The sequence below is a fragment of the Mobula birostris genome, chromosome 1, assembly GCF_030028105.1.
Source record: "Mobula birostris isolate sMobBir1 chromosome 1, sMobBir1.hap1, whole genome shotgun sequence".
Lineage (NCBI taxonomy): Eukaryota > Metazoa > Chordata > Chondrichthyes > Myliobatiformes > Myliobatidae > Mobula > Mobula birostris.
The window spans coordinates 239,077,295-239,100,953 of NC_092370.1; the positions used below are offsets into that span (position 1 = coordinate 239,077,295).

The 23,659-nt window shown below is 41.3% G+C and overlaps 1 protein-coding gene across 2 annotated transcripts in view; it reads left to right on the top strand.

Moving 5' to 3' along the window:
* The window catches only part of setd3 (SET domain containing 3, actin histidine methyltransferase), a 158,398-nt gene that overhangs the window by 100,154 nt on the left and 34,585 nt on the right, over window positions 1-23,659 (top strand). For both annotated transcript variants that reach the window (XM_072274308.1, XM_072274318.1), the window contains exons 7-8: window positions 16,753-16,811; window positions 19,848-19,962. In XM_072274308.1, the coding sequence (XP_072130409.1) occupies window positions 16,753-16,811; window positions 19,848-19,962 (174 nt within the window). The remainder of the gene's footprint in view (window positions 1-16,752; window positions 16,812-19,847; window positions 19,963-23,659) is intronic.

Sequence of the window (23,659 nt, forward strand, 5' to 3'; positions counted from 1 at the left end):
CTGTACCGTTCTTATTCGTCTCTTTCCAAAGGTTGTGGATTCAAGCTCATTGCAGCAGTTTTAATCTTCTAATTAAAACCAGTGATCTAGTGCAGTACTCTCTCTCTCTCCCTGGCTATCCATCCCATAGGATGATGATGGTTCCTTTCAGTCAGTTAGTGGGGTTTATACCCCACTCCTCAGAAAGAAACAGCGTGTGCGTGAGTGGACTTTAGGTGAGTAGGGGGCTGCACAGGTCCAGACCCACCCTCTCGACATCCCCTCCCAGATCCAGCGGCATGGTGGGGTCCAAGACGGCTGGGGGAAGTTCTGTTGCAGTGAATGGCCAGACCAAGCTTCGATGCAAGGGATGCCCTTTCCGTGCTTCACGGCACGTGTTTGCTAGATGGCTGTTGACCCTACGAGAGGGTTCATCCGCCCTTTGACAGGTCTTGTTTTTCGTCCTGCGGGGTGTCTAGCCACCCTCCTGGTGGGGGAGCCGGTTTAGTCGCCGACCATCCGACCATGTGACAGGTAGTACTGGGTTACATGGTACCAGTAGCACTCAGGCGAGTACAATAGAAATGTTAAATTAGTAAGAGCGAAAATGTTGAAGAAACTCAACCAGTCAAGCAACCTCAGCAGAAAGAAATTAGTCAGCCCTTCCTTGGAACTCATGGAGGAGTGAAATGTTTACACTCGTGGAAGCAGGGCTGGGAGGTGGAGTGAGATGAAAGGTTGTATGGAGGCAGATTTAGGCATATCTGGTGATAAGAAGCATGATTGTCGATCAAGAGGGATTATGAAGAAACGGCAAGTAAGGTACATAAGGATGATGATAGATATATGGGTTATGACCAAGGGAAAAAATGGCTGGAGTGGCTTAGCATTTTCATGCAAGGGTGCATCAAAAGTCAAACTTAAAAAAATTAATGAGAATAGTGAAAAGAAAATTACTAATATTTACAAAAAGATAGCTACAAGACAACACCTCCTTACGTTGTTCAGTGTGAACTTCTGGCAGCCCTGATCTCTCCCTGCTACTGAGAACGATGAACCCTGTTTATTCGGCACCAGGACATACCATCTTTAACTCCCCACAAAGTTAACTTTAGACTCAGAATCTGATACACCCCACAATGTAGTTACAACCATATTACAAAATAAATGGAAGTGTCTACCTTAAATACAGTATACAAACAACATGTACACATTTACACATCCCCATTACTAAAGAAATGGAATAATCGGAAGTGTGTAGTGGGAAAGATGCCACAAAGCCACCCTGAGTGCATTAACTCGGTCTAAAACCCATTGTGAGATTAAACCGGGGAGGGCTTTGAAGTGCAATGACAGCAGAATGACAAGGTAGTGTGTGTTTGTGCATGAATGCGTATGTGTAAGGAGTACGTTTACTGAGTGCTGTCTGTCACAGATGATAATGGGAAGCAGTGATAGGCAGTTTTCCTGAAGTTGGAGAATTCGATGTTAATCCAGTGATTCCAGCATCCACAGTGTTACGTTTTTCTGAAGTGCTGTACCATTGGATGTATTGACCTATGGATGCCTTTAATGATGACATGAAAGTTCCTTGACATATCAGAATCAGGTTTAATATCACTGACATATTAATCTAGGTGCTGTATATATGCCTAAGACTTTTGCACAGTACTGTATATTGGTTAAAATAGGAAGGTGGTTGGGAAACAGAAATAAGAGAATTAACTTTGTATTAGCTCATTAGTATTAAGTATTATTTGGTAACTAGAAAGGCTTCGGCACTCTAGGTAAATATATGTAGCTAGATCTACGATCTTTGCACAGTACTGTAAAAAAAAAGAGTAGTGCAAAAAGAGAGCAAAATACTGCGGTAGTATTCATGTGTTAGTTCATTGTTCATTCAGATATCTGATGGTGGAGGGGGGAAAGCTGTTCCTAAAAGATTAGGTGTGTGTCTTGAGGCGTCTGTGCTCCCTCTCTGATGGGCATGTCAGGTGAGATGGGGGTCCTTAATGCTGGATACCACCTTTTTGAGACATCACACTTTTGAAAATAGAGCATGGGTAAAGCATTGGTTGATTGGTAGGAGGCAACAGGTGGGAATAAAGGGAGCCTTTTCTTATTGGCAGTGGTGACTAGTGATATTTTACAGGGGTCTGCATTGGGACTGCTTCTTTTGTTAAATGTCAGTGATTTGGATGATGGAAATGGTGGCTTCGTGGCCAAGTTTGCGACAATACGAAGATGGATGCAGGGGCAGGTAGTTTTGAGGAAGCAGAGAGGCTACAGACGGATCTACACAGATTAGGAGAATAGGCAAAGAAGTGGTGAATAGAAGACAGTGTCAGGAAGTGTATGGTCATGCACGTTGGTAGAAGAAATAGAAATGTACAAAATTCAAAAAATCTCAGGTGCAAAAGGACCTGATGCAGGATTCCCTAAAGGTAAATTTGCATGTTGAGTCGGTAGTGAGGAAGCATATGTGATGTTAGCATTCATTTCAAGAGGACTAGAATATAAAAGCAAGGATATAATGTTAAAGCACTAGTGATGCCACACTTGGAGTATTATGAGGAGTTTTATGCCCCCTGTCTAAGAAAGGATGTACTGACATTGGAGAGAGTTCAAAGGAGGTTCAGGAAAATGATTCCAGGATTGAAAGGCTCGTCATATGAGGAGCAATGGAATGCTCTAGGCCTGTACTCACTGGAATTCAGAAGAATGAGGGGCACCCTCATTGAAACCTGTCAACCATGGAAAGGCCTCAATAAAGTGGATGTGGAGAAGATGTTTCCTATGGTGGGAGAGTCTAAGACCAGAGGACGCATCCGAGGAATAGAAGGACGTTCTTTTCGAATAGAGATGAGGAAATTCTTCAGCCAGAGAGTGGTGAATCTGTGGAATTCATTATCACTGGTCGCGATGGAGGCCAAGTCATTTGGTATATTTAAGGCAGGTAATTCTTGATTTGTCAGGGCATGAAGAGTTATGAGGAGATGGCAAGAGATTGGAGCTGAGAGAGAAATGGTTCAGCCATGATGAAATGGCAGAGCACTTTCGATGGGCCAAGTGGCCTAATTCTGCTCCAGTATTTTATGGTCTTATGGTTTCAAGATGTCCTTGATATGGGGGGGACTAGTATGCATGATGGAGCTTGCAACTCTCTGCAGTTTTTTTCTGATTCTGTGCAGTGGTTCATCCATTTATTTGAAGATCCTGGCACTCTTCTCTGTCCTAACCACTGTTTCTCCCTCCACCAATTAACACCAAAACAGCTTAGCAAGTTCTTCAACTCGCTGCATTTCATAATGCTTGCTAGTGGGGAATAATGACTTAATTTGCCCATGTAACAACTGTCAGCCGCACTTTTAAGTAATTCATTATATGAAGTGCTTTGAAACATTTCGAACTGACGTCTAGTAAATGCAAATATTAATTGTAGTGATAAATGTGGATACGAAGATACTTTTGTTTGCTCTGTTGCTGAAATGAGCCGACTGAAAATCCTCCCCTTGAATTTTGACTGCTGTTTCTAGAGTGGAAAATTCATGTTTTTTTTTCTCTGAAATTTTGTACTCCTCAAAGGGTTAACATAATTAAACTCATTAATTTTTCCTAATGATTTTTCTACTTCATTGAAATTGTTAATCTGTAGAACACAGCAGTTGTCTTTCTGCTGTGTACATAACTTGTGTCTGGAGATACAAGACAATTTGAAGTCTCAATTGCTTCCCCACTTGACTTGACACAATTAACTGAGTGCATGACATGTTGATTGCTGATAGTCTCAGCTGAAGGGTGTACTGCTGCTAAATGTCATATTCCAGTGGGCAATTTGAAATATTCTTAAATATTTGATTGGCTTTGTAATTCCTCTTTTGGCCTCGCTATAGCTGAGATAGTGGCAGGAGTTCATTAAAATGCTGGCTATTTGTATCCTTCACCCAAGGAGATCGAACTTGTTGACATGTGGAGACTGTAAATGTGTTTCTTGTTAATTCGATTAAGTACTGGGCTGTTTGTATGTTCCACTCTTTTAATTTGTAGCATTGCTGATCTCTTGCCATTCCCAGTAAATTACAAAGGAAGATTTTACATAATTTTACAAACAGTTCACAGGAACAGAACCTTGTAACCTCGGGAGGATCTGTACTCAAGAGTGGTTAGAATATGGATTTCACTAGCACAGATAGTATTTGAGGAGATATTGACAGGGGAAGTAAGACCAGTGGATGATGGTAAAATGCATAGGGGGCTACACCGATCAGTTTAGATGTGGAGAGAAAGTCAAGTTCAAAGTAAATTTATTAGCCAAGTACATGTATATGTCACCATACACAACTCTGGCATTCATTTTTTTGTGGCCAAACTCAAATCTATAGAATAATAACTATAACAGAATCAATGAAAGACTGCCGAACTAGGGCGACCAACCAGAGTGTAGATGACAATACACTGTGCAAATACAGAAGAAGAGATGATAATAAATAAATAAACAATTAATATTGAGAACATGAGATGAAGAGTGAGTCCGTTGGTTGTGGGAGCATTTCAATGATGGGTCCAGAAGCCTGATGGTTGAGGGTAGTAACTGTTGCTGAACCTGGTGGTGCAAGTCCTGAGGCTTTTGTACCACCTTGCTGATGGCAGCAGCAAGAAGAGCGTATGTCCTGGGTGGTGGGGCTCCCTAATGATGGATGCTGCTTTCCTGAAAAGTCGGCGGCTTGAGTGGAGTATAAACACAAGCGAAGTTTGATTAGACTGAATGGTCTGCTTGTAAGTTATTAGTCCAATGTATAGATGTTGCTGGACCCTCTCGAAGGGAGAGCCATGTTATTGCTGTGGAACATAAGACCATCAGATAAATAGTTAAATAAAGGCATCCGTTAGTCTTGCGAGACTATGAATCTGTGCCTGGAAAGTCTTCACTCTCCAGGGTGCAGGCCTGGGCAAGGTTGTATGGAAGACTGGCAGACCATCAGATAAAAAAGTGGAATTAGGCCATTTGGCCAGTCGAGTATGCTCCACCATTTAATCATGGCTGATTTATATTTCCTCCCAATCCCATTTTTCTGCTTTTCCCTGTAACTTTGATGTCCTCACTAACATACCCAATGAATTGGCCTCCACAGCTGTCTGTGGCAATGAATTCCACAGGTTCACATGTCTTTGCCAAAGAAATTCATCCTCCTCTATGTTCTAAAGGGACAATCTTCTATTCTGAGGCTGTGCTGCCCCACTATATAAAACTACTCTCCGCATCTACTCTATCTGGGCCTTTCAATATTGGATAGGTTTCAATGAAATTCCCCCCTCATTCTTCTAAACTCCATCCGGTACAGACACAGAGGCATCAAACACTCCACATTAACCCTTCCATCCCTGTTATTCTTTTAAACGTGCTGTGGACATTTTCTCCAATACCATTACATCCTGTCTGTATTTAATATTGATTTTTAACTCATTTTAATAGTGACCATATTTTGTGTTGAAGGTGTCTTTTCCACAACTCTCTCACATTTTCATTCACACTTTGCACCTCTGACTATTTCTTCTCAGCTTAAACATGTTTAGCCCAAATTCAAGAAGTCTGTTTTGACATTGAAGGAGTTGCAAATTTCCATTAGGACACAAAGGTTGAAAGAGTATTCTGAATAAGGTCACGGCCAAAGCAAATGATTAGATGATTGGGCAGATAAATTTGGATAAAGAGACATTCGTAGAGATTTAATTTAGCAGTCAGTTCGACCTGTGTGGGCAGCCAGCCAATTCGAATCTTTGCCTACAAGAACTGCCTGCAGCTCAGATAAAGAATATTCAGGTGGCCTGCTTGTGTATTCCCTGAAATTTTCAATAATGTCTCTGTCATTCATGTTCACTTTGAATGACCTAGATGTCATTGTACATAAAATTTCAGGAGATGAGAAGCCGTCGTAAAAATATAAGGAAGTGGGTTTTCATGCATATCTGAAAAAAAATTTCCTTTAATTTTAATGTTTTATCAACTTTATATTTTTTGACTTGGATGAAAGGAACATCTCAGTGTTTTCACGTTTCAATAGAATGTGTGGTGTTCCCTCTTAGATATATGTATTACCATTGAAATCAATTCACTGAAGAGGAGACAGCTATTAAATTGAATTTCCAATGCATTGGATAAAGGTCCTGTGATTATTTGTAAAGATCTACTGCTTTGTGTGGCGATTTATTTTAATTGCCTTTGTCAGGAAGGCTTTTAGAATTCCTATATATTACATATTTACGAACGCCATTCATTCAGCCATGGACCTGCAAGATCCACAGTTCATTTTTTCACACTGGTGGAGCATTATGTTGACAATTAAAACAAGTTCTACACTTAGTTGATGTGGCCAGTAGTAAAATTCAAAGAAAGCATCAATTTTTCCTTTTGAGTTTTGATAATGAAACTGATTAATTGAAAAATTCTGAAGTGAAACCTTTTATTAAAAATATTGCCCCATATAGATAGATAGATATACTTTATTGATCCCGAGGGAAATTGGGTTTCGTTACAGCCGCACCAACCAAGAATAGAGCATAAGTATAGCAATACAAAAACCACAAACAATCAAACAACAAAATGCAAATTATGCCAGATGGAAAAAGGTCCAGGACCAGTCTATTGGCTCAGGGTGTCTGACCCTCCACGGGAGGAGCTGCAAGTTCGATGGCCACAGGCAGGACCGACCTTCCGTGCCACCCACTGTTATATCTCGGTGGAATATGGCCGAAGTCCAGCAGTAAACAGTTCAAAATTCGGTCTACAGACACGTTCCTCGATCGTAATATGACCTGGATTGCACCATCTGTTGTTAACCAGATCAGTAAGCACTCAACTCCTTTACGCTTACCACTCTGAGTGCACTTCCGGTCAGCCGGAACGGTCTGGAAGCCGTCCATGGAGAAGTTTTGATCGGGTATGTCCTCGTGTAGCCCCGTTCCAGTGAAACACATAACACTACACTCCCAAAATGTTCTCTGACGCCTGGCTAGCGCCGTGAACTCGTGCCACAATATGCCACTGTGTTGGAGTTGTTTTATTTGCTCAATGTTTTGTAAATATTATAACTACATTAGTGTCACAATGAAGCATGAAACAGCCATGGATTTTGAGTTATTGTTTGTAATTGTGTCATTTATGTCCAGTTTTTTGGTATGTAATTATGATATTCTGTTAACAAATTTTTAACAGAAAAATTCTCAGAGGCGATTCCAAAGCAGAGGTTGAAAGGCTCTTGATAAGTCAGGGCAACAAAGGCTGCATGGAGAAGGCAGGAGAATGGGTTGAGAAGGATAATAAATCAGCCATGTTAGAATGGCACAGCAGACCCGATGGGCTGAATAGTCTAATTCTGCTCCTATATCTTATGATCTAACCCCTCTGTATCTTTATATCACCAGTGATTAGCCAGAATTAATTTGGAGTTTGGCACCGTTGCATTTTGTGCAAGACAGACAACAACTGTCAGGTAAAGTCCTGTGTCAGTGGGGTGCAATCTGTTTGACCTCTGGTTGGATTTATTCTCCCTGAGGGCCAGATGTTGCTGTTCTATTCACATCATGAGTCTGGACAGCAATCAGTGACTTGGCTATGTTCATTTTTTTTCTCTTTCACTCTCCATGGAAATGCCCATACTGTGTGCTTGCTGTGGCCAGTATTAAGAATGTGACACTTGCCATCTGTAAAATTATGATGCAAATCCTTGTTATATTAATTTAGCAAAACACTGTACATAGTGAAATCTTTGTTTATATGTGCTTTTATTTAATTCTCTCTTTCAGTATCCCTCACCTCAGCTTTCACTCAGTTGTTTGCACTTTTTCTCTAACACATTATAGCTATCTCTCCTTTCTGCCCTTCTCTCCTTTTCTCTTTTTCTCTCGCATTCTCTATTGTTTTTCTATTACTTGCTTCAAGCACTCTGTATTTTCTTTTCAATCTCTTCTGCTGTGCTTTCATCTTTGCCCCCGTTATGCACTCTTCATTTTTCTGTTTTTTTCCATTCTCTTCTCCCAATCTCTTTCTTTCTATTTTTCACGTTCCTTGTGTCTCCAGCTTGTTCTCGTTGGGGTGGGGGAGGGGTGCAGTCTTTACTTGCATTCTTTACAGAATTTACTGTTGAATTGGATTTAGATTAGAGAAAAATTATACATTTGAGAAGCTATGTTGTAATTAATTGCTGTGGTCAGAGGATAATTTTAGTGTTGAGGCTACTTTATTAATTGTTTATTTATTTATATTATTGTTATTTCTTTTTGCATTTCCACAGTTTGTTGTCTTCTACACTCTGGTTGAACACTCTAATTGGCTCTTTTTCATTGGTTCTATTATAGTTATTATCCTATAGATTTGCTGAGAATGCCCACAAGAAAATGAATCTCAAGGTTGTATGTGGTGACATGTATGTACTTTGATAATAAAATTTACTTTGAACTTGTTTTTCCTTTGTCCAAGGGAAACAGGTGTAACAGATAATAGTTAAATTGGAAAAACTAAATTGGGTTATTATTGTCACAGGCAGCGATGTGCAGCATACTGAAAAACTTTTGCTTGCCATCTGTACAGATCATTCATCATATCAGTGCATTGAGCTAGTTCAAGGGAAAACAATAACAGTGCAGTGTTGCAGTTACAGAGAAAGTGCAGGCAGGCAAACAGATACAAGGCCATAACTCAGTAGTTTGTGAGGTCAAGAAGTATAAATTAGTAGCCAGCTGTAAGACCGGAGTTCAATTCCGCTGCTGCCTGTAAGGAGGTTGTACGTTCTCCCTGTGACCGCATGGCTTTCCTCCGGGTGCTCTGGTTTCCTCCCTCAGTCTGACCTGACATTCGGTTAGGGTTAGTGAGTTGTGGGCAGGCTATGTTGGTTCCGGAAGTACGGCGACACTTGCAGGCTGCCCAGCACAATCCTCGCTGATTTGATTTGATGCATGTCATTGTATGTTTTGATATACATGTGATAATTAAAGCTAGTCTTTATCTTTAGTTATTGGGCATCTATAATACAGGCACTATGAAGATTAGTGAACTGTGTTACTCTGTCTTGAAAGTTAGCATGGTCTATAGATTTATCAGACAGTAGATAATATAGAAATGATAAAATCAGTGCAGATGAGTGGTCTGAAGTGTTAAAGGATCAAATGAGTATGGAGGGAATTCACAGTAAATATTTGGAATTTCTCCACTTAACTGGAAAAACTTCTGGCTTTGGTAGTGAAGGGAAAGGCTTTGAAACCTGTTTGAGTAAATGAGCTGGTGTGAGTGAAATGGTCTGCTGTACTTAACTAGTACCTCACACTGGCTGAGAACCAGCACTGAGACTTCCCAGACACAAGAGATTCTGCTGATGCTGTAAACCCAGAGCAATACACACAAAATGCTGGAGGAACTCAGCAGATCAGGTAGTACCTATGGAAATGAATCAACAGTCAACATTTTGTTGTGCCAAGACCCCTCATCAGGGCAGAAACCTTCTAGGCATGAGTTATGCCCCGCTTTTCAGATCTGTGCAAGGAAATAATGCTGTCTCCTTCTCGAATGCAAGGACATATTTTCTTTCCATTGTTAATTTTGCTTTGCCTGTTCATCAGGATATTTTGATTCTAATTCTAATTTTTACAGTGCGGGCTTGCACCAATAAGTTCAGTACATTTTTTTTGTGTGACTGTATGTTTACTGCTAACTTATACGCAAGTGCTATTTGTGCTTTGTGTTGTGTATGACTGTTGGTACTGTGCTTTGCACTTTGGCCCCTGAGGAACGCATTTTGTTTGGCTGTATTCAGGTATGGTTGAATGATAATTAAACTTGAACTTTTCGTTGGACATTATCACTCCTTGGACAGTAATTCCAATAATCACTCGGAAGAAATAGGAATACTGTTTTGTAATAAACGTGTAATAAGAGGTATAAGACTCATTCATCCTGAGGAATGTCAGCCAGCCTTACGTCAGGAGCTGAAATACCAGGGTGTGCAGCAGAGTTAAATGCACAGTCAGTTGTTTCTGAGCTATGTAATAAATATAGTGTGTGTGTGTGTGTGTGTGTGTGTGTGTGTATATATGTACTTTTTGAAATCTTTGTCACCTGAAGTCTTGCACTATCAGAGTAATGGAACATTTGGAATAAAGAAAACTTGAGCTGTTTACAGTAACATTGCACGATAATGTCACACTTAAGCTGATGCAGTTATATTGCATTAAATTACTTATTGAAGCTATATCTTCGGAGTGCAAGCAATATAGCAGCTAAAAGTCCTTTTCAGGTGAGATGGTTATTAGTTAGAAAATAACATGGACAACTGTAACTGTGGTCCTGGCTATAGCTGTGCTGTCGGCACTCAGTGACCCAGTCATTGCAGCAAGCTCTCTCTCTCTCTCACTTTCACTGGTAATGGAAGCTTCCTGGAATCAGTCAATCCTCTCGCCAGAGCAATAAAATCATCACTGTTGCACAGTTCCTTTTTTGCATATATCTCATGGCACTTTGTGCACACTCATTCACACACAACAGGCTTCTATTCATCGCTTCCAGTTCCATCACCTTCTTCGGTCAATTGTGTCTCTGAACTTTGAAACTGAACAGTTTCCAACTCAAAGTAAATTTATTATCACAGTACATGTATGTTACCCAACATTCCCTTGAATATTTTTTTACAGCTGTGTGGACCAACCATTGCTCTGAGCAGGAAATTTTTATACTGCCTAAAAACTGCGTGGCACCTAAAATTATTTTTTTGGAATATGTATACTATGAATATTTAGAATGAAAATTGAAAAAATCACATGCAGTTGATTTTATTTATAAATTGAAGGGTATAATAAAATACAGTACAACAAAGAAAATTTGTCAAGTTTCGTAAAGTTTTCTAGCTGTGTCCAATTTCAGGTGGGCACAGGAGCATTTCAGTTACTGTGTAGCCGTACACCCGCACAGAGAACATTGATGTTACCATCTACTGCCTTGAGATTCATTTTCTTGTAGGCACTTACAGGAAAATTACAGACAGAAACCTGACAAGCACCAATGGCAAAAGAAGATGTGTAAATAAAAATAATGCTGAGAACACAAGCACAAAGGATTCTGCAGATACTTTAAATCCAGAGTCTGACACACAAAATCCTGGCGGTTCTTAGCAGGTCAGGCAGCATCGATAGAGAGGAAAAAAGAGCCAGCGTTTCAGGCCAAGGTCGTTTATCAGTCCTCTCCATATAGGTGATGCCTGACCTGCTGAGTTCCTCCAGCATTTTGTGTGTATTACCGAGAACACGAGTTGTAAAGAGTTCTTGAAAGTGAGTTTGTAGGTCGTAGAACCAATTCAGAGTAAGTGGGGAGCGAAGTTATCCACACTAGTTCAGGAACCTGATGGTTGCAGAATCTGGTGGCTTCAGTTATCTTCCAAAATACTCCTACCACTATAGAGCTCAGTATTACAGTGGCATTGCCTGTCACTAACATCATAAAGACCTTGTGTAGGCTTGAACCTGCACCCTGCTGATTCCACAGAGTTGTCCAAAGCAATATTATTGGTAAAAACAGCTATCACATCTTCTACCAAGTGCCCCAGTGTTTAAGATGAAACTTTCTTTGCTCAGCCAGCGTTTGAATAAAAATACTGACATGATTCATTGTTTACTGAGGCTAGTTTCTTAGACAATAAAGCAGCTGTAAGATGGAGCATGTGAATTTTTCTCTCATTCTCAATTGCTGCTGCGTGACAAGCTATTTCCTGTTTTTAATGTTGACTGTAGTTCATATGCTTGCAGAACTTCAACTTGCCAGTAGATGGTGCCACTTACTTGCATGTTGCACAATATTACAAAATAGCATCAGTGGATTTAAGTGAATTTTGGAACTTCTTTTAATATAAAATTGATTTTTTTTCCTGCAGCAATAAACATAATGTTCTTACAGAGAGATAAGATCAATAAGAAATTAATTTAACCTTTTCTTTTCTCTGAAGAAATATGATTTTGTAAACATTTGAACCCAGTGAACTCTTGCAATTTTAATCTTTCTCTGCACCAGAGCTGTGTTATTGTATATTACTGATAATTGAAAAATGGTAACATGTTTAAGCTTGGGATTCATTTAAAAAGGAAAGGCTGCAATATTAATCTGAAGAAGTATAATCAATATCTCTCGCAATTTTTGTTTAAAAACGTCAGTATAAAACAAAAGTAGATTTACTTTTTATTACCAGACTTGTGACTATTTTTCTGCAGTGTCTCGTGAGCACAGAAGTCGATAAAAATGGGCTTCTACATGAAACTGCTTTGGTATCTGTCAGCATATATCTGAGGGATTTGGTCGCCTGTAATTATTTTCTCTGCCTTATAATGCAGCCGACATTGAAAGCCGATAGACTTGTCTAACATTCAAGCTGGGGTTTTATGGAAGCCAGCTGCCTGTTAATGCATGCTGTTGCCTTGATGCTGAATGCAGGCATCTTTCACGGATTACAAAACATAGTTCAGGAACTTATGTTTTTAATTCCATTCTCTTCCCTCTCTTGTCTCCACCTCCCTACCCACCATTACAGTTTTCTTCCCCCACTGTGTTCTGCCTTCACCGTCCCCCTGAACTCTTGAAGGACTTGGTCCTTTGCTAGGATTCCATTCTGTAGCGTGACCATTATTGGTGTGTGATCTTTGATAGTGGGTGTCATTAAACCTGATCCTGCCTCACCTTATGTTCAATGGGGAGCTCAAAATCATTGGTCTATGTTAGGCTGATTTCTCCAACCCAGCCTGATCTGAAGTCACTTAAAGCACTTTGAGCTGTCTTATAATCGGAGAGTAGTATGGCCCAGAAGCAGGCTTTTTGGTCTATCATACACATGCCAACTAAAATACCCATCTGAGCTAGATCCATTTGCCTACATTTTAAAGATAAAAATCAGCTTTATTTGTCACATGTACATCAAAGTGCATTGTTTGCATCAAATCAAATCAGGCAGGATTATGCTGGGCAGCCTGCAAGTGTTGCCATGCTTCCAGCACCAACATCATCTTAAGCCCATCACCCCTACTGGGGCATGGGCCGCAGACAACAGCTTGCCAGAGTCCTCTAGCCTGGGCCAGTTTTTCAAATTGTCCCCAGGTGTAGCCCATCTTCTTGATCCTTCCTCTCCCAGGGGCGAGGTATTTGGAGCTTCCGTTGGCGTTTCTGTAGCTCTGGGTTTTTACTGTAGCTCCATGTCAAACCTTCCTCCTTTCGAAGCCGGGCTTGGGACTGTCCATGGAGTTCCAGCACCAACATAGCATGCCTACAACTCGCTAGCTCTAATCCTATGTCTGTGAAGTACATTTGGTCCATATTATTCTAAACCTTCCCTATCCATGTACCTGCCTTTTCAGTGCTTTTATTCTACCTGCTTCAGTGTGAAGAAGTTGCTCTTCAGCTCCCTTTCAAATTTTTCCCTTCCCATTTAAACCTATGCCCTTTTTTTTTGATTCTCTTTCTCTGGGGGTGGGGGGGAAAGACTGTGTGAATTCATCCTATCTATGCCCCTTGGTGATTTTACACTGGAAAAATCCAGCAGCCGGGATCATGTGATATGTGGTTATACTGGTCACACCCAGCCTTCATCTCAGGCACTCACTGCATGATTTAGTTTTATTGCTCTTTACTTGGAGGCACAGCATGGTGACAGGCCCTTCTGGCCCAACGAGCTCACACCACCCAGTTACATCCATCTGACCAATTAACCACACGTTTTGGCATGCGGGAGGAAGCCCACACAGTCATAGTGAGAATGTACAGACCGTGGCAGAACTGAACCTAGGTTGCTAGCGCTGCAGTAACGTTATGCTAATAGCTAGGTCACCGTGCCGGCCAGAGGGAATTCCAAGATTAGTTGTAGCAATCTCACTGAACCATTGAGGCCAGACCTCAGGAAGGAAGGTGAGCAGTGATGGAGAACCTTTCTATTTAGTGGGACATTGCGGTGCACGGAATGATGCTGTGACATTATCTACAAGTATAGCTACTTTGTAGAAGTAATTAGTTCCCATCATCAGCCGCCTTTTGTCACTCCTACCTATCACTCTCCAGCTTCTGCCACTCTCCTCTCCCCTTTGTCTATCACCCCTACTCACATGCATCCATCTCTCACTTACCAGCTTTTGCTCTCCTCCCAGCCCCCATCTTTCAGTCCAGGTGTAGGGTCTAGATCTAGAACATCGCCTATCCATTTCTCTCCACGGATGGTGTCTGACCTGCTGAGTTCCTCCAACATTTTTTGTGCTGCTCCATAGAACACAAATGGCAGAATTTTTCATTTTTAAAAGGCTAAATAACATTGTTTACACCTACCTAAGGAGGTGTAAGGCACTCCTTCCCTCCACTAGCCTGCAGGTCACCCTTGGGCAAGGTGTAGCACCTGCTTAGCCCCCTGATCAAGGTCATGTGAAGCCATGGGTGCAGGTGGTGGATGATCGTATGAGCAGCTGGTGCAGATCACAAATCCTGGTTATGTGACCACTAATGACAGACAGACAATCTCTGAAGAATATTGATAATGGCTGGGGTCACCTGTCATGTAAAGACACCACCCAGAAGAAGGCAAAGGCAAACCACTTCTGTAGAAAAATTTGCCAAGAACAATTGTGGCCGTGGAAAGACCTTGATTGCTACGTCATATGACATGGTACATGATGTTGATGATGAAACAATGTTATAATCTTTGAATAATTACTCATATTCCCACAGTGAGGTGAACTGGTGGTATACCCATATGGAAAAAGAATTCCACTTTAGTAAAGCCATTCATATCATCAGAGTATCCCAAACCCTCTTATAGCTATTGTAAGTCCAGTAAGACTGGTAAATTGTTCTATGTGGTAATTTTCAGCAGTTATAAATTCTGGTTAATCACATACATGGTACCGTGATTAAAAATATTTATTTTTGTGATAACTTTGCTTTCACTTGAATTAATGAAACAACTGTATTAATAAAACTGAACACTTACATATATCAAGATATAATTTTATAACACCACAATTTTTCTTTAAATTAAGCTCTTAAAAGCTGCCAAATTTGATTCCCGTGATTGATCACATCAAAAAAAAAGTCTACCCTGTCAGAAGGCTGGTTAATGAATAGTATCATGTAAATTAAAAACAGACTGAAATGGACTCTGGGCTTCCAGCTTCTTTGAGCAAGTCAGTCAGTCAGCTCTATTCGGGTTATGGTTATGGAGTTATACTTCACAGCAGCAGTCAACTAACTTGCTGTGCAATGACATAATGTACTGTTGCATATAAGTTGTGATTGTTCTATTGATTGTGGTGTGACATTGCCAATGCTAGGGACTGGAGTACTTTTCTATTTTTAGCATGCACCTCATGTTCTGGAGTTGGTGGTGGCATAGTCTGTGGGACGTTTGCAGAAAACCCACGTGCTTTTTTGTGGCTGCGCTGTGCGGGCATCATTTGCTTGAACCTTACAATCATTTGTACTGTGTACCTTTCTAAAGCCAATTTAACAGAAATCTCTAGGGTTGAGCTTAGTTCCATATATCCTGTTAAAAATTGCAAACAAGAGACAGCGAGAGAGACTAACACCCCATTTGTGTGGATGGGAATCACGTGACCCTGTCATCTCATTTATGAGCAGAAATGGGAACTTTGCATTCAAAATTGCACTCTTTATTCACCCCTACATGGGTTATTTTCAAAAATCTGCTTAAGTTGGTTGTTGTCTATCGATTCTCATGTGTAGAAACATTAGTTCCCACCCCAACCCACTTGAAATTTTGTGCAGCCTTCCATCAGAGAAGAAAGTGACAAAAGAGCTGGTTTTAATTTGATGCTCTTCCAAGCCTGCTAAAGTACACAGTCATTAAAAAGCAGTATTGTTGCTTATATTTCAGAAGCATCATGCCCCAGCCTCCTTTTAATTCTCTTGTCCTATGAAGAAAGCATAAATAAATATGACTTTTTTTTTCCCAGACTCAAATACAGTCGAGCTAGCTTCCAATTAGTGGTCTTTTGTGATCTGTAGTTTGGCCAAAATTGCATTATCTGTGCCGGCTTGTGTTGTATAATTGATTTGCAGCGCAGCTATTAAACCTCAGTTTCCACCCCCCCCCCTCCCAGCCCCCACCTTCACTACTGTACTCCTGATGCCAGCCAACATACTATTGAGAGAGATGATGAATTACCCCAACTTCTGATGCTAATGCGTCAAGGAAGAAATTGCACGCTACATGGAGTGCCACTGACAGTAGCACTGCATCAGAGCTCAGTGCAAAGGAAAGACTCCCAGTCGTAAAAAAAAAGGGCGGGTGGAATCTATCTCCGGGGCCCCTGCCAGTGTCAACAAGTGAATGTTTTAGGAGAAGAGGTGACATTCGGTAGGCTGCTGAAGGACTTGTTGGCACCAGATTGCGTTACTGTCACAGGCGTTAAGTTTTATTTTTGTATTGCTGGTGGGTTCTGCTTGCAGGAGTTGATGGAGCAGATTTATGACAGCTGCTGGGTACAACAAATTAAGTTGACAGTGATGTATGGGAGCATTATGGCACGATGATCCAGCCATAGCTCGGCTGGACTCCTCTTGCTACATTTGGCTCTTGTTAGTATCTGTTAGGCTGCTAAGTAATGAAATTCCGTTGACTGACTTATGCTTCTCTTTCTCTTGCCCCCCCCCCTTTTTCTTTCTCTCTTTCTCTCTCTCTCTCTCTTTCTCCTGTTTGTTCCCTTTCATTACCCCCTGACCCTACTCCTTCATTCTTCGATTCCCAGACCCACCCGACTGCGAGTAAGCTGCCCTTGAAGGAATCCTTCACCTTTGACGACTACAGGTCGGTATTTAAAAGAAAATGTTACGGAAGAAAATTCACGAGAAGGGCGACAGAATTCCTTTTTAAATGTCTGTACGGTCCTGTGTAATATTTTGTCTGCAGCATTGTGTGGGAAACTACTGTCTCATTTTAATAATGTGGACTTCAGGGCACGTGCAATCCATCTTATTCATCTGATGTCCTATCACTCAATTCCAAAGATGTAAAATGTGTTGTCCTGAACGTTCTGAGAATGAGCGAAGGGTAGCACGCATCAAAAATGACCTTTAAGTCCTCTTTCCTCCAAATGCAACTTTTTGTAAGATGAGAAATACACAAGAAGATTCATTCTGGTTTATCAGACCTTTGTGTGTAGCTGCTGGGTTTTCCACTGAACATGTTACCTGCCAGTGAGGTTTCATTGCACTGCACCCAGGTGGAGAGACAGACCTGAAGGATAGAATGGCCCACTCCTTCTTCTCGTGCTATTGAGAGCAAAACAATGCATCAGAAACATCATTGGGGCACCACAGTAGCATAGTGATTAGCGCAACGTTGTTATAGCTCGGGGGCATCAAAGTTCAGAGTTCAATTCTGGCGTCCTCTGTAAGAAAGTTGTACGTTCTTCCCATAAGTTTCCTCCAGGTTCTCCAGTTTCCTCCCACAGTCCAAAGATGTACCACTTAGTAGGTTAGTTGATCAGTGAAGAGGCTTGGGGGTTAAATTGATAGGTTGCTCAGCTGTGGATTGGAAGAGCGTGCTCCACAGTGATCTCTAAATAATAAAAATGACATTTGGAGTGCATGTTCTGAAGATTACTCCACATTTCTCACTCTTTCATGAGCACCAGATGCAATCTTTATTTTTATCACTAGTAAAAAGTGACCAAGTATTGTGGAGCTCTCAGTGCATTCAACCTTTAGTAGCAGTATAATTTATCTTAAACACAAAATACTCTGCAGATGCTGGGGTCAAAGCAATACTCACAACACGCTGGAGGAGCTCAGCAGGTTGGGCAGCATCCGTGGAAATGATCAGTCGACTTTTCGGGCCGGAACCCTTCGTGGCTCTGGCCCAAAGCGTTGGCTGATCATTTCCACGGATGCTGCCCAACCTGCTGAGCTCCTCCAGCGTGTTGTGAGTATAATTTATCTAGTTGATTGTTATTAGTAATCCTTGAGAAACTCCCGAACTATCCTGAGGGCCACAGTTATTCCACTTTTGGCCCGTGGATTGAGGCATGCACTTTAAAAATTTTTTTATTGAGGTTGAAAGGTAATACAAATACCTAATGGTTATACACCTGACAAAGACTGGCCTCATTCAGGTTCACATTCAGATGGGTATATTGTCGTTTACACCTGTGTGCAATGAAATTCCTTGCTGTGATGAAGTTCAGAGTTAGCAGTAATGGTACTAATGAACACAATATATACAGTGTTAAGTATAAAACAGCAGAGTGGTGAAGAGATTGTAGTGCAGTCTGATGTAGTGCAAGTGGAAATGCTGAAGTGTTAATAACTTAATGCCTGAGAGAGGTAGCGTTATGAGTATAAAAATATAGCAGCACCACTGGGAAGGGGTTGTGAAGCTGGTGATTGTTTCAGAAATCTGATAGTGAGAAAGAAGCTGTTTTGAAGTGTTAATGTCTTGCCTTTTAAAATGCTGTATCTTTTCCCAGAAGGTAGAAGAGAGAGAAGGGAATGGCCAGAATGACAGGCGTCCTTGACGATGCTATTAGTCTTTGTGAAGCAACACATCATGTAGATATTCTGGAAGGAAGGAAGGATTGGGCAGGTTCTCTTAGTCCATAGCAAGAGCAGTTGCCATGCCAGGCTCATCATGGAGGTTGCATGCGTGAGAACTGACGACAATCGTCCCTTCAGCATCCCCGCGTGAAGTCTTCCACTGATCCCATTTGATCTACTTTACAGATCTAAGGTTTATTCTTGACCTGAGAAGCATTTGGTAGGGTGGCATGGTAGCTTAGCAGTGAGCATAACACTATTACAGTGCCAGCAGCCTGGGTTCACTCCCCGCCATTGTCTGTAAGGAGTTTGTACATCCTTTCCGGGTGCTCCAGTTTTCTCCTGCATTCCAAAGGCACATGGGTTAGTTGGCCAAATGGGTGTAATTGGACAGTGCAGGGTCATTGCTGAAAGGACCTATTATCGTGCTGTGTTTCTTAAAGAAAAACATGGTGTTCTCTCATAGCAGGACAGCTGAAGTCTGATCTTTTGAATACGCTGACAAGTCGTGAGAATAGTGTCCCGATGAAGGGTTTTGCCCCAAAATGTCGATTGTTTATTCCTCTCCATAGATGCGACCTGACCTGCTGAGTTTCCCTCCAGCATTTTGTGTGTGTTACTCTGGATTTCCAGCATCTGCAGAATCTCTTGTGTTTACAAGTAGTGAGAGACCTGGAGGAAATAAAGGTGGCAAAGTTATCTTCCAAAGGTGTCCTCTTTGGTCTTGGCATTCAGTAAAAAGCAGCAGGACTGATGTTACTGGCCTTCAATCTTATTCCATCTTTCTACGTGATTATCACTGATTCCCTGCCTCAGCTGAAATTTCGTGCCACATCCCATTATCTTTGAGTCCTTCAATATCAAAAAATAATTATTGATTTTGGCTTTATATATTTTCAGCAGCTGTGTGTCCTCAGTCCTCAGAAGCAGAAAATTCTGAAGATTCAGAGATTTCTGAGTTGAGAATCTTCTTAGCTCAGCTTTAACTGGGGTTTCTTTGTGCATCACCCTCCAATACTAGAGCAGTCGCTGAAGCATATATATTTCCTGAAGTGTAGAATGCGATTTGCAATTAGCTACTTTCCATCAATGGTTTCACACAATGTCAATAGTGTGAACCTTCTGTGTGATTTTTATGTATGAAGAGCGACTGGCCAGATATTCACCCACAGAGTGTATATTCACATGTGTTTAGACAGTCCCTTCCAAAAAATACAGAATGCTGAAGGATTTGGAAAGCATTAGTTACAAATATCTCTAAATACTTGCTTTCCAATTTCATAACCGCTGTATTCTCTGTTTGTTACAGATGGGCTGTATCTTCAGTCATGACACGCCAGAATCAAATTCCAACTGAAGATGGTTCCCGGGTCACTTTGGCCTTGATACCCTTGTGGGATATGTGCAATCATACCAATGGTTTGGTAAGTGAAAACCTCCATCTACACAATATGAAAGGCTTAGTTCCACATGATATAAGCTTCTCTCTAAATTGAGCATTCAGTACTTTTACCACTTGAAAACAGCCGCTTGACACAGTTTCAGCATTCAGTTTGCCACTAATATTATGTGGTTACCTGTCTTTGCTAATATGACGGGGCATAATTTAAAGCAATTGGAGGAAAGTACGGGGAGATGTTCTTTACACAGAGAGTGGTGGGTGCATGGATTGGCAGTGGTAGAGGCAGATACATTAGGGGCATTGCAGAGACTTAGATTGGCATATGGATGATAGGAAAATGGAGAGCTATCTGGGAGGGAAGAGTTCGGTTGATCTTGGAGTAGATTAAAAGGTTGTCACACTTTGTGTGCTGAAGGTACTGTTCTGTAATGTTTTAGGTTTCTATCTTCATTATTGCAGTCAACAATGAACTGTCTAATTTCTTCCAACAAATCAGTGTGACCCAGCCAACAGATTTCTGCACGGAAGCTTAACCCATGTGCTAGTGGAATCTCACTTGCCATCTGCTTTCAATCAACACTAGGACCAATACAGGGAAGCCATTTCCTCAATTAAGAATGAGATTGATAATCTTAAATTTATGACCAGGAGCTGAGAAGGGTAGTTAGTAAGCACTTCATTTTGCAAAGAGCAATATAAATCTGGTGCCCTCCCTCCAAAACAACTGTGGATATTGGGACAAAGGATGCTTCAGGAAAAGGCATGTTGAACTTTAAGAGCAACATACAAAGTGCTGAAAGAACTGAGCAGGTCGGACCGTATGTGTGGAGGGAAATGGATAGTCAACACTTCGAGTTGTGGCCCTTACTAGGTCAACATGGTAGCGTAATTGTTAGTAAACACTATGCAACATCAGCAACCCCATGCTCCAGTTTCCTCCCACGTTCCAAAGGCATAGATTAGCAAGTTAATTGGTCACATGAGTGTAATTGGGTTATGTAAGCTTGGTTGGCCAGAAAGGTCTGTTACCATTCTGTATCTCTAGATAAAAATAAAATAAATCTGGATCGGTTGTAGAGTCTCAGCCTTACCCAGTCCTGATGAAGAGTCTCAACCCAAAATGTCGAGTGTCTCTTCCCCTCCTCAGATGCTGCCTGGCCTGCTGAGTTCTTCCAGCACTTTGTGTTGCTTCAGATTCCAGCTCTGTGTCTCTGTGATGAACGTTTATTCGATATCATGAAACATTAAGCCATAAAGCTAGGATGCAGAAATGGAGTTGAAGCGCAAGATCAACCATGATGTAACTGAATGGCAGCACGGACTTGAGGGGATAAATGGCCGACCCCTGTTCCCATTTTCCAACAGCAAGTGATAACTATTGAATTTGCTTAGTTGGTGCACTTCTGCCCAGGTAGAAGGGTTAACTGTCTGGCTACTCACCCATAGTGCATAAATTGCTCGATGGGGTGCAGGGAATCTATTGCGTCTGTGTTTGAGAAGTCACAAACCCCAAATAGAGGATGTAACATCCACAGGCACTTTCTACATGTTAATTCATTGTTGTGTCATGAATATGCTGTTTGTTATAAGTGAACAACATTTGGGGATGGTTGAATTGAATTGACTTTATTACTTACATCCTTGACATACATGAGTAAAAATCTTTATGTTACATCTCCGTCTAAATGTGCAGTGTGCAATCAAACACATGTGCATTGGTAAATTGGTTTATCATTGTCATGTGTACAGAGGTCCAGTGAAAAACTGTTTTGCATGCTGTCCATTTCATCATATCAGTGCATGGAGGAAACAATAACAGAATGGAGAATAAAGTGTTACAGTTACAGAGAAAAGGTAGTGCAGGTTGGCAATAAGGTGCAGGCCAAAATGGGGTAGATTTTGAGGTTATGAGTCCATTTTATTGTACTAAGGGAGTTTTTATTGAAACTGACTCCAAAGAATCAGAACTGGGTTTAAAAGCACCAGGGTATGTTGTGAAATTTGTTATCATTGCAACACCAGTACAATGCAATACATAATAATAGAAAAAAACTGAATTACGGTAAATATGCAGTGCTTATAAAAAGTATTCACCCTCTTGGAAGTTTCCATGTTTTCTTTTACAACATTGAATCATGCTGGATTTAATTTGGCTTTTTAAAAAATTTGACACTGATCAACAGAAAAAGACCCTTTTGTATCAAAGTGAAAACAGATCTCTACAAGGTCTAAATTAATTACAAATATAAAACAAGTAGTTGTTTACCTAAGTATTCAATCCCTTCAAGTCAGTAGATGTACCTTTGCCAACAATTACAGCCGTGAGTCTGGTGTGGATGGGTCTCTATCAGCTTTGCACATCTGGACACTATAATTTTTCTCCATTCTTCTTTCCAAAACTGCTCAAGCTCTGTCAGATTGCACAGGGATTGTGATTTCAAGTCTAGCCGCAAAGTCTTAATTGGGTTGAGGTCTGGACTCTAACTTGGCTACTGCAGGGCATTAACTTTGTTGTTTTTAAGCCATTCCTGTACAGCTTTGGCTTTATGCGTGGGGGTCATTGTCTTGGTGGTAAACAAATCTTCTCCCAAGTCTTGGTTCTCTTCCAGACTGCATCAGGTTTTCCTCCAGGATTTCCTCTATTTTGCTGCATTAATTTTACTCTCTACCTTCACAAGCCTTCCAGGGTCTGCTGCAGTGAACCATCCCCACAGCGTGATGCAGCCACCACTGTGCTTCACAGTAGAGATGGTGTGTTTTGATGATGTGTGGTATTTGGCTTATGCCAAACATAGCGCTCAATCTGATGGCCAAAAAGCTCAATTTTGTTTTTATCAGACCATGGAACCTTCTTCCAACTGACTTCAGAGTCTCCCATTTGCCTTCTGGCAAACTCTAGCTGAGATTTCATGAGAATTATTTTCGACAGTGGCTTTCTCTTTACCACTCTCCCATAAAGCTGTGACTGGTGAAGCACCTGGCAACAGTGATTGTGTGTGCAGTCTCTCCCATCTCAGCAACTGAAGCTTGTAACTCCAGAGTTGTCATAGGTCTCTTGGTGGCCTCCCTCACTAGTCTCCTTCTTGCACGGTCACTCAGTTTTTGAAGACAACCTGCTCTAGGCAGATTTACAGCTGTGCCATATTTCCATTTTTTTGATGATTGACTTAACCATGAGGTGAATTGAGGGCCGCTGTTGGTCAGAGTTAGCCACGGATATTGTGTCCTAGCTGTCTAGATACGCAAGCCTGGGCGGTACGATATGGAGGGCAAGCTTCCGCCCATGTAGCAAGCTTCCCTTCTCCACACATCTGATGAACCCAAAGGAACGGCAGAGACCAATATAGTTTAGAACGAGCAGCTTTGCAGGAGTTGCTGGTCAGTATTGAACTCAATCTAGGGTTGCCTTAGAGACTCCAGCTCCAGATTGTTTCCTCGGGGCTTACTCCAAAGCCTTCCTCGTACGTGGGTACAGCCACAAGGCAGCTGAGGTTTGAGATCAGAGTTTTCCTTCTCCTAGGGGAGCTGCCAACCATGGCTGACAAGCCCCATCTGCCCAAAGTGACTGGTACTCCAACGGATGTTTGGTGACTTGGAAATTTTCTTGTATTCATCTCCTGACTTTGCTTTTCAATATCCTTTTTGCGGAGTTCCTTGGCGTGTTCTTTTCTCTTCATGGTGTAATTTTTGTCAGGATACTGACCTACGAACAGCTGGAC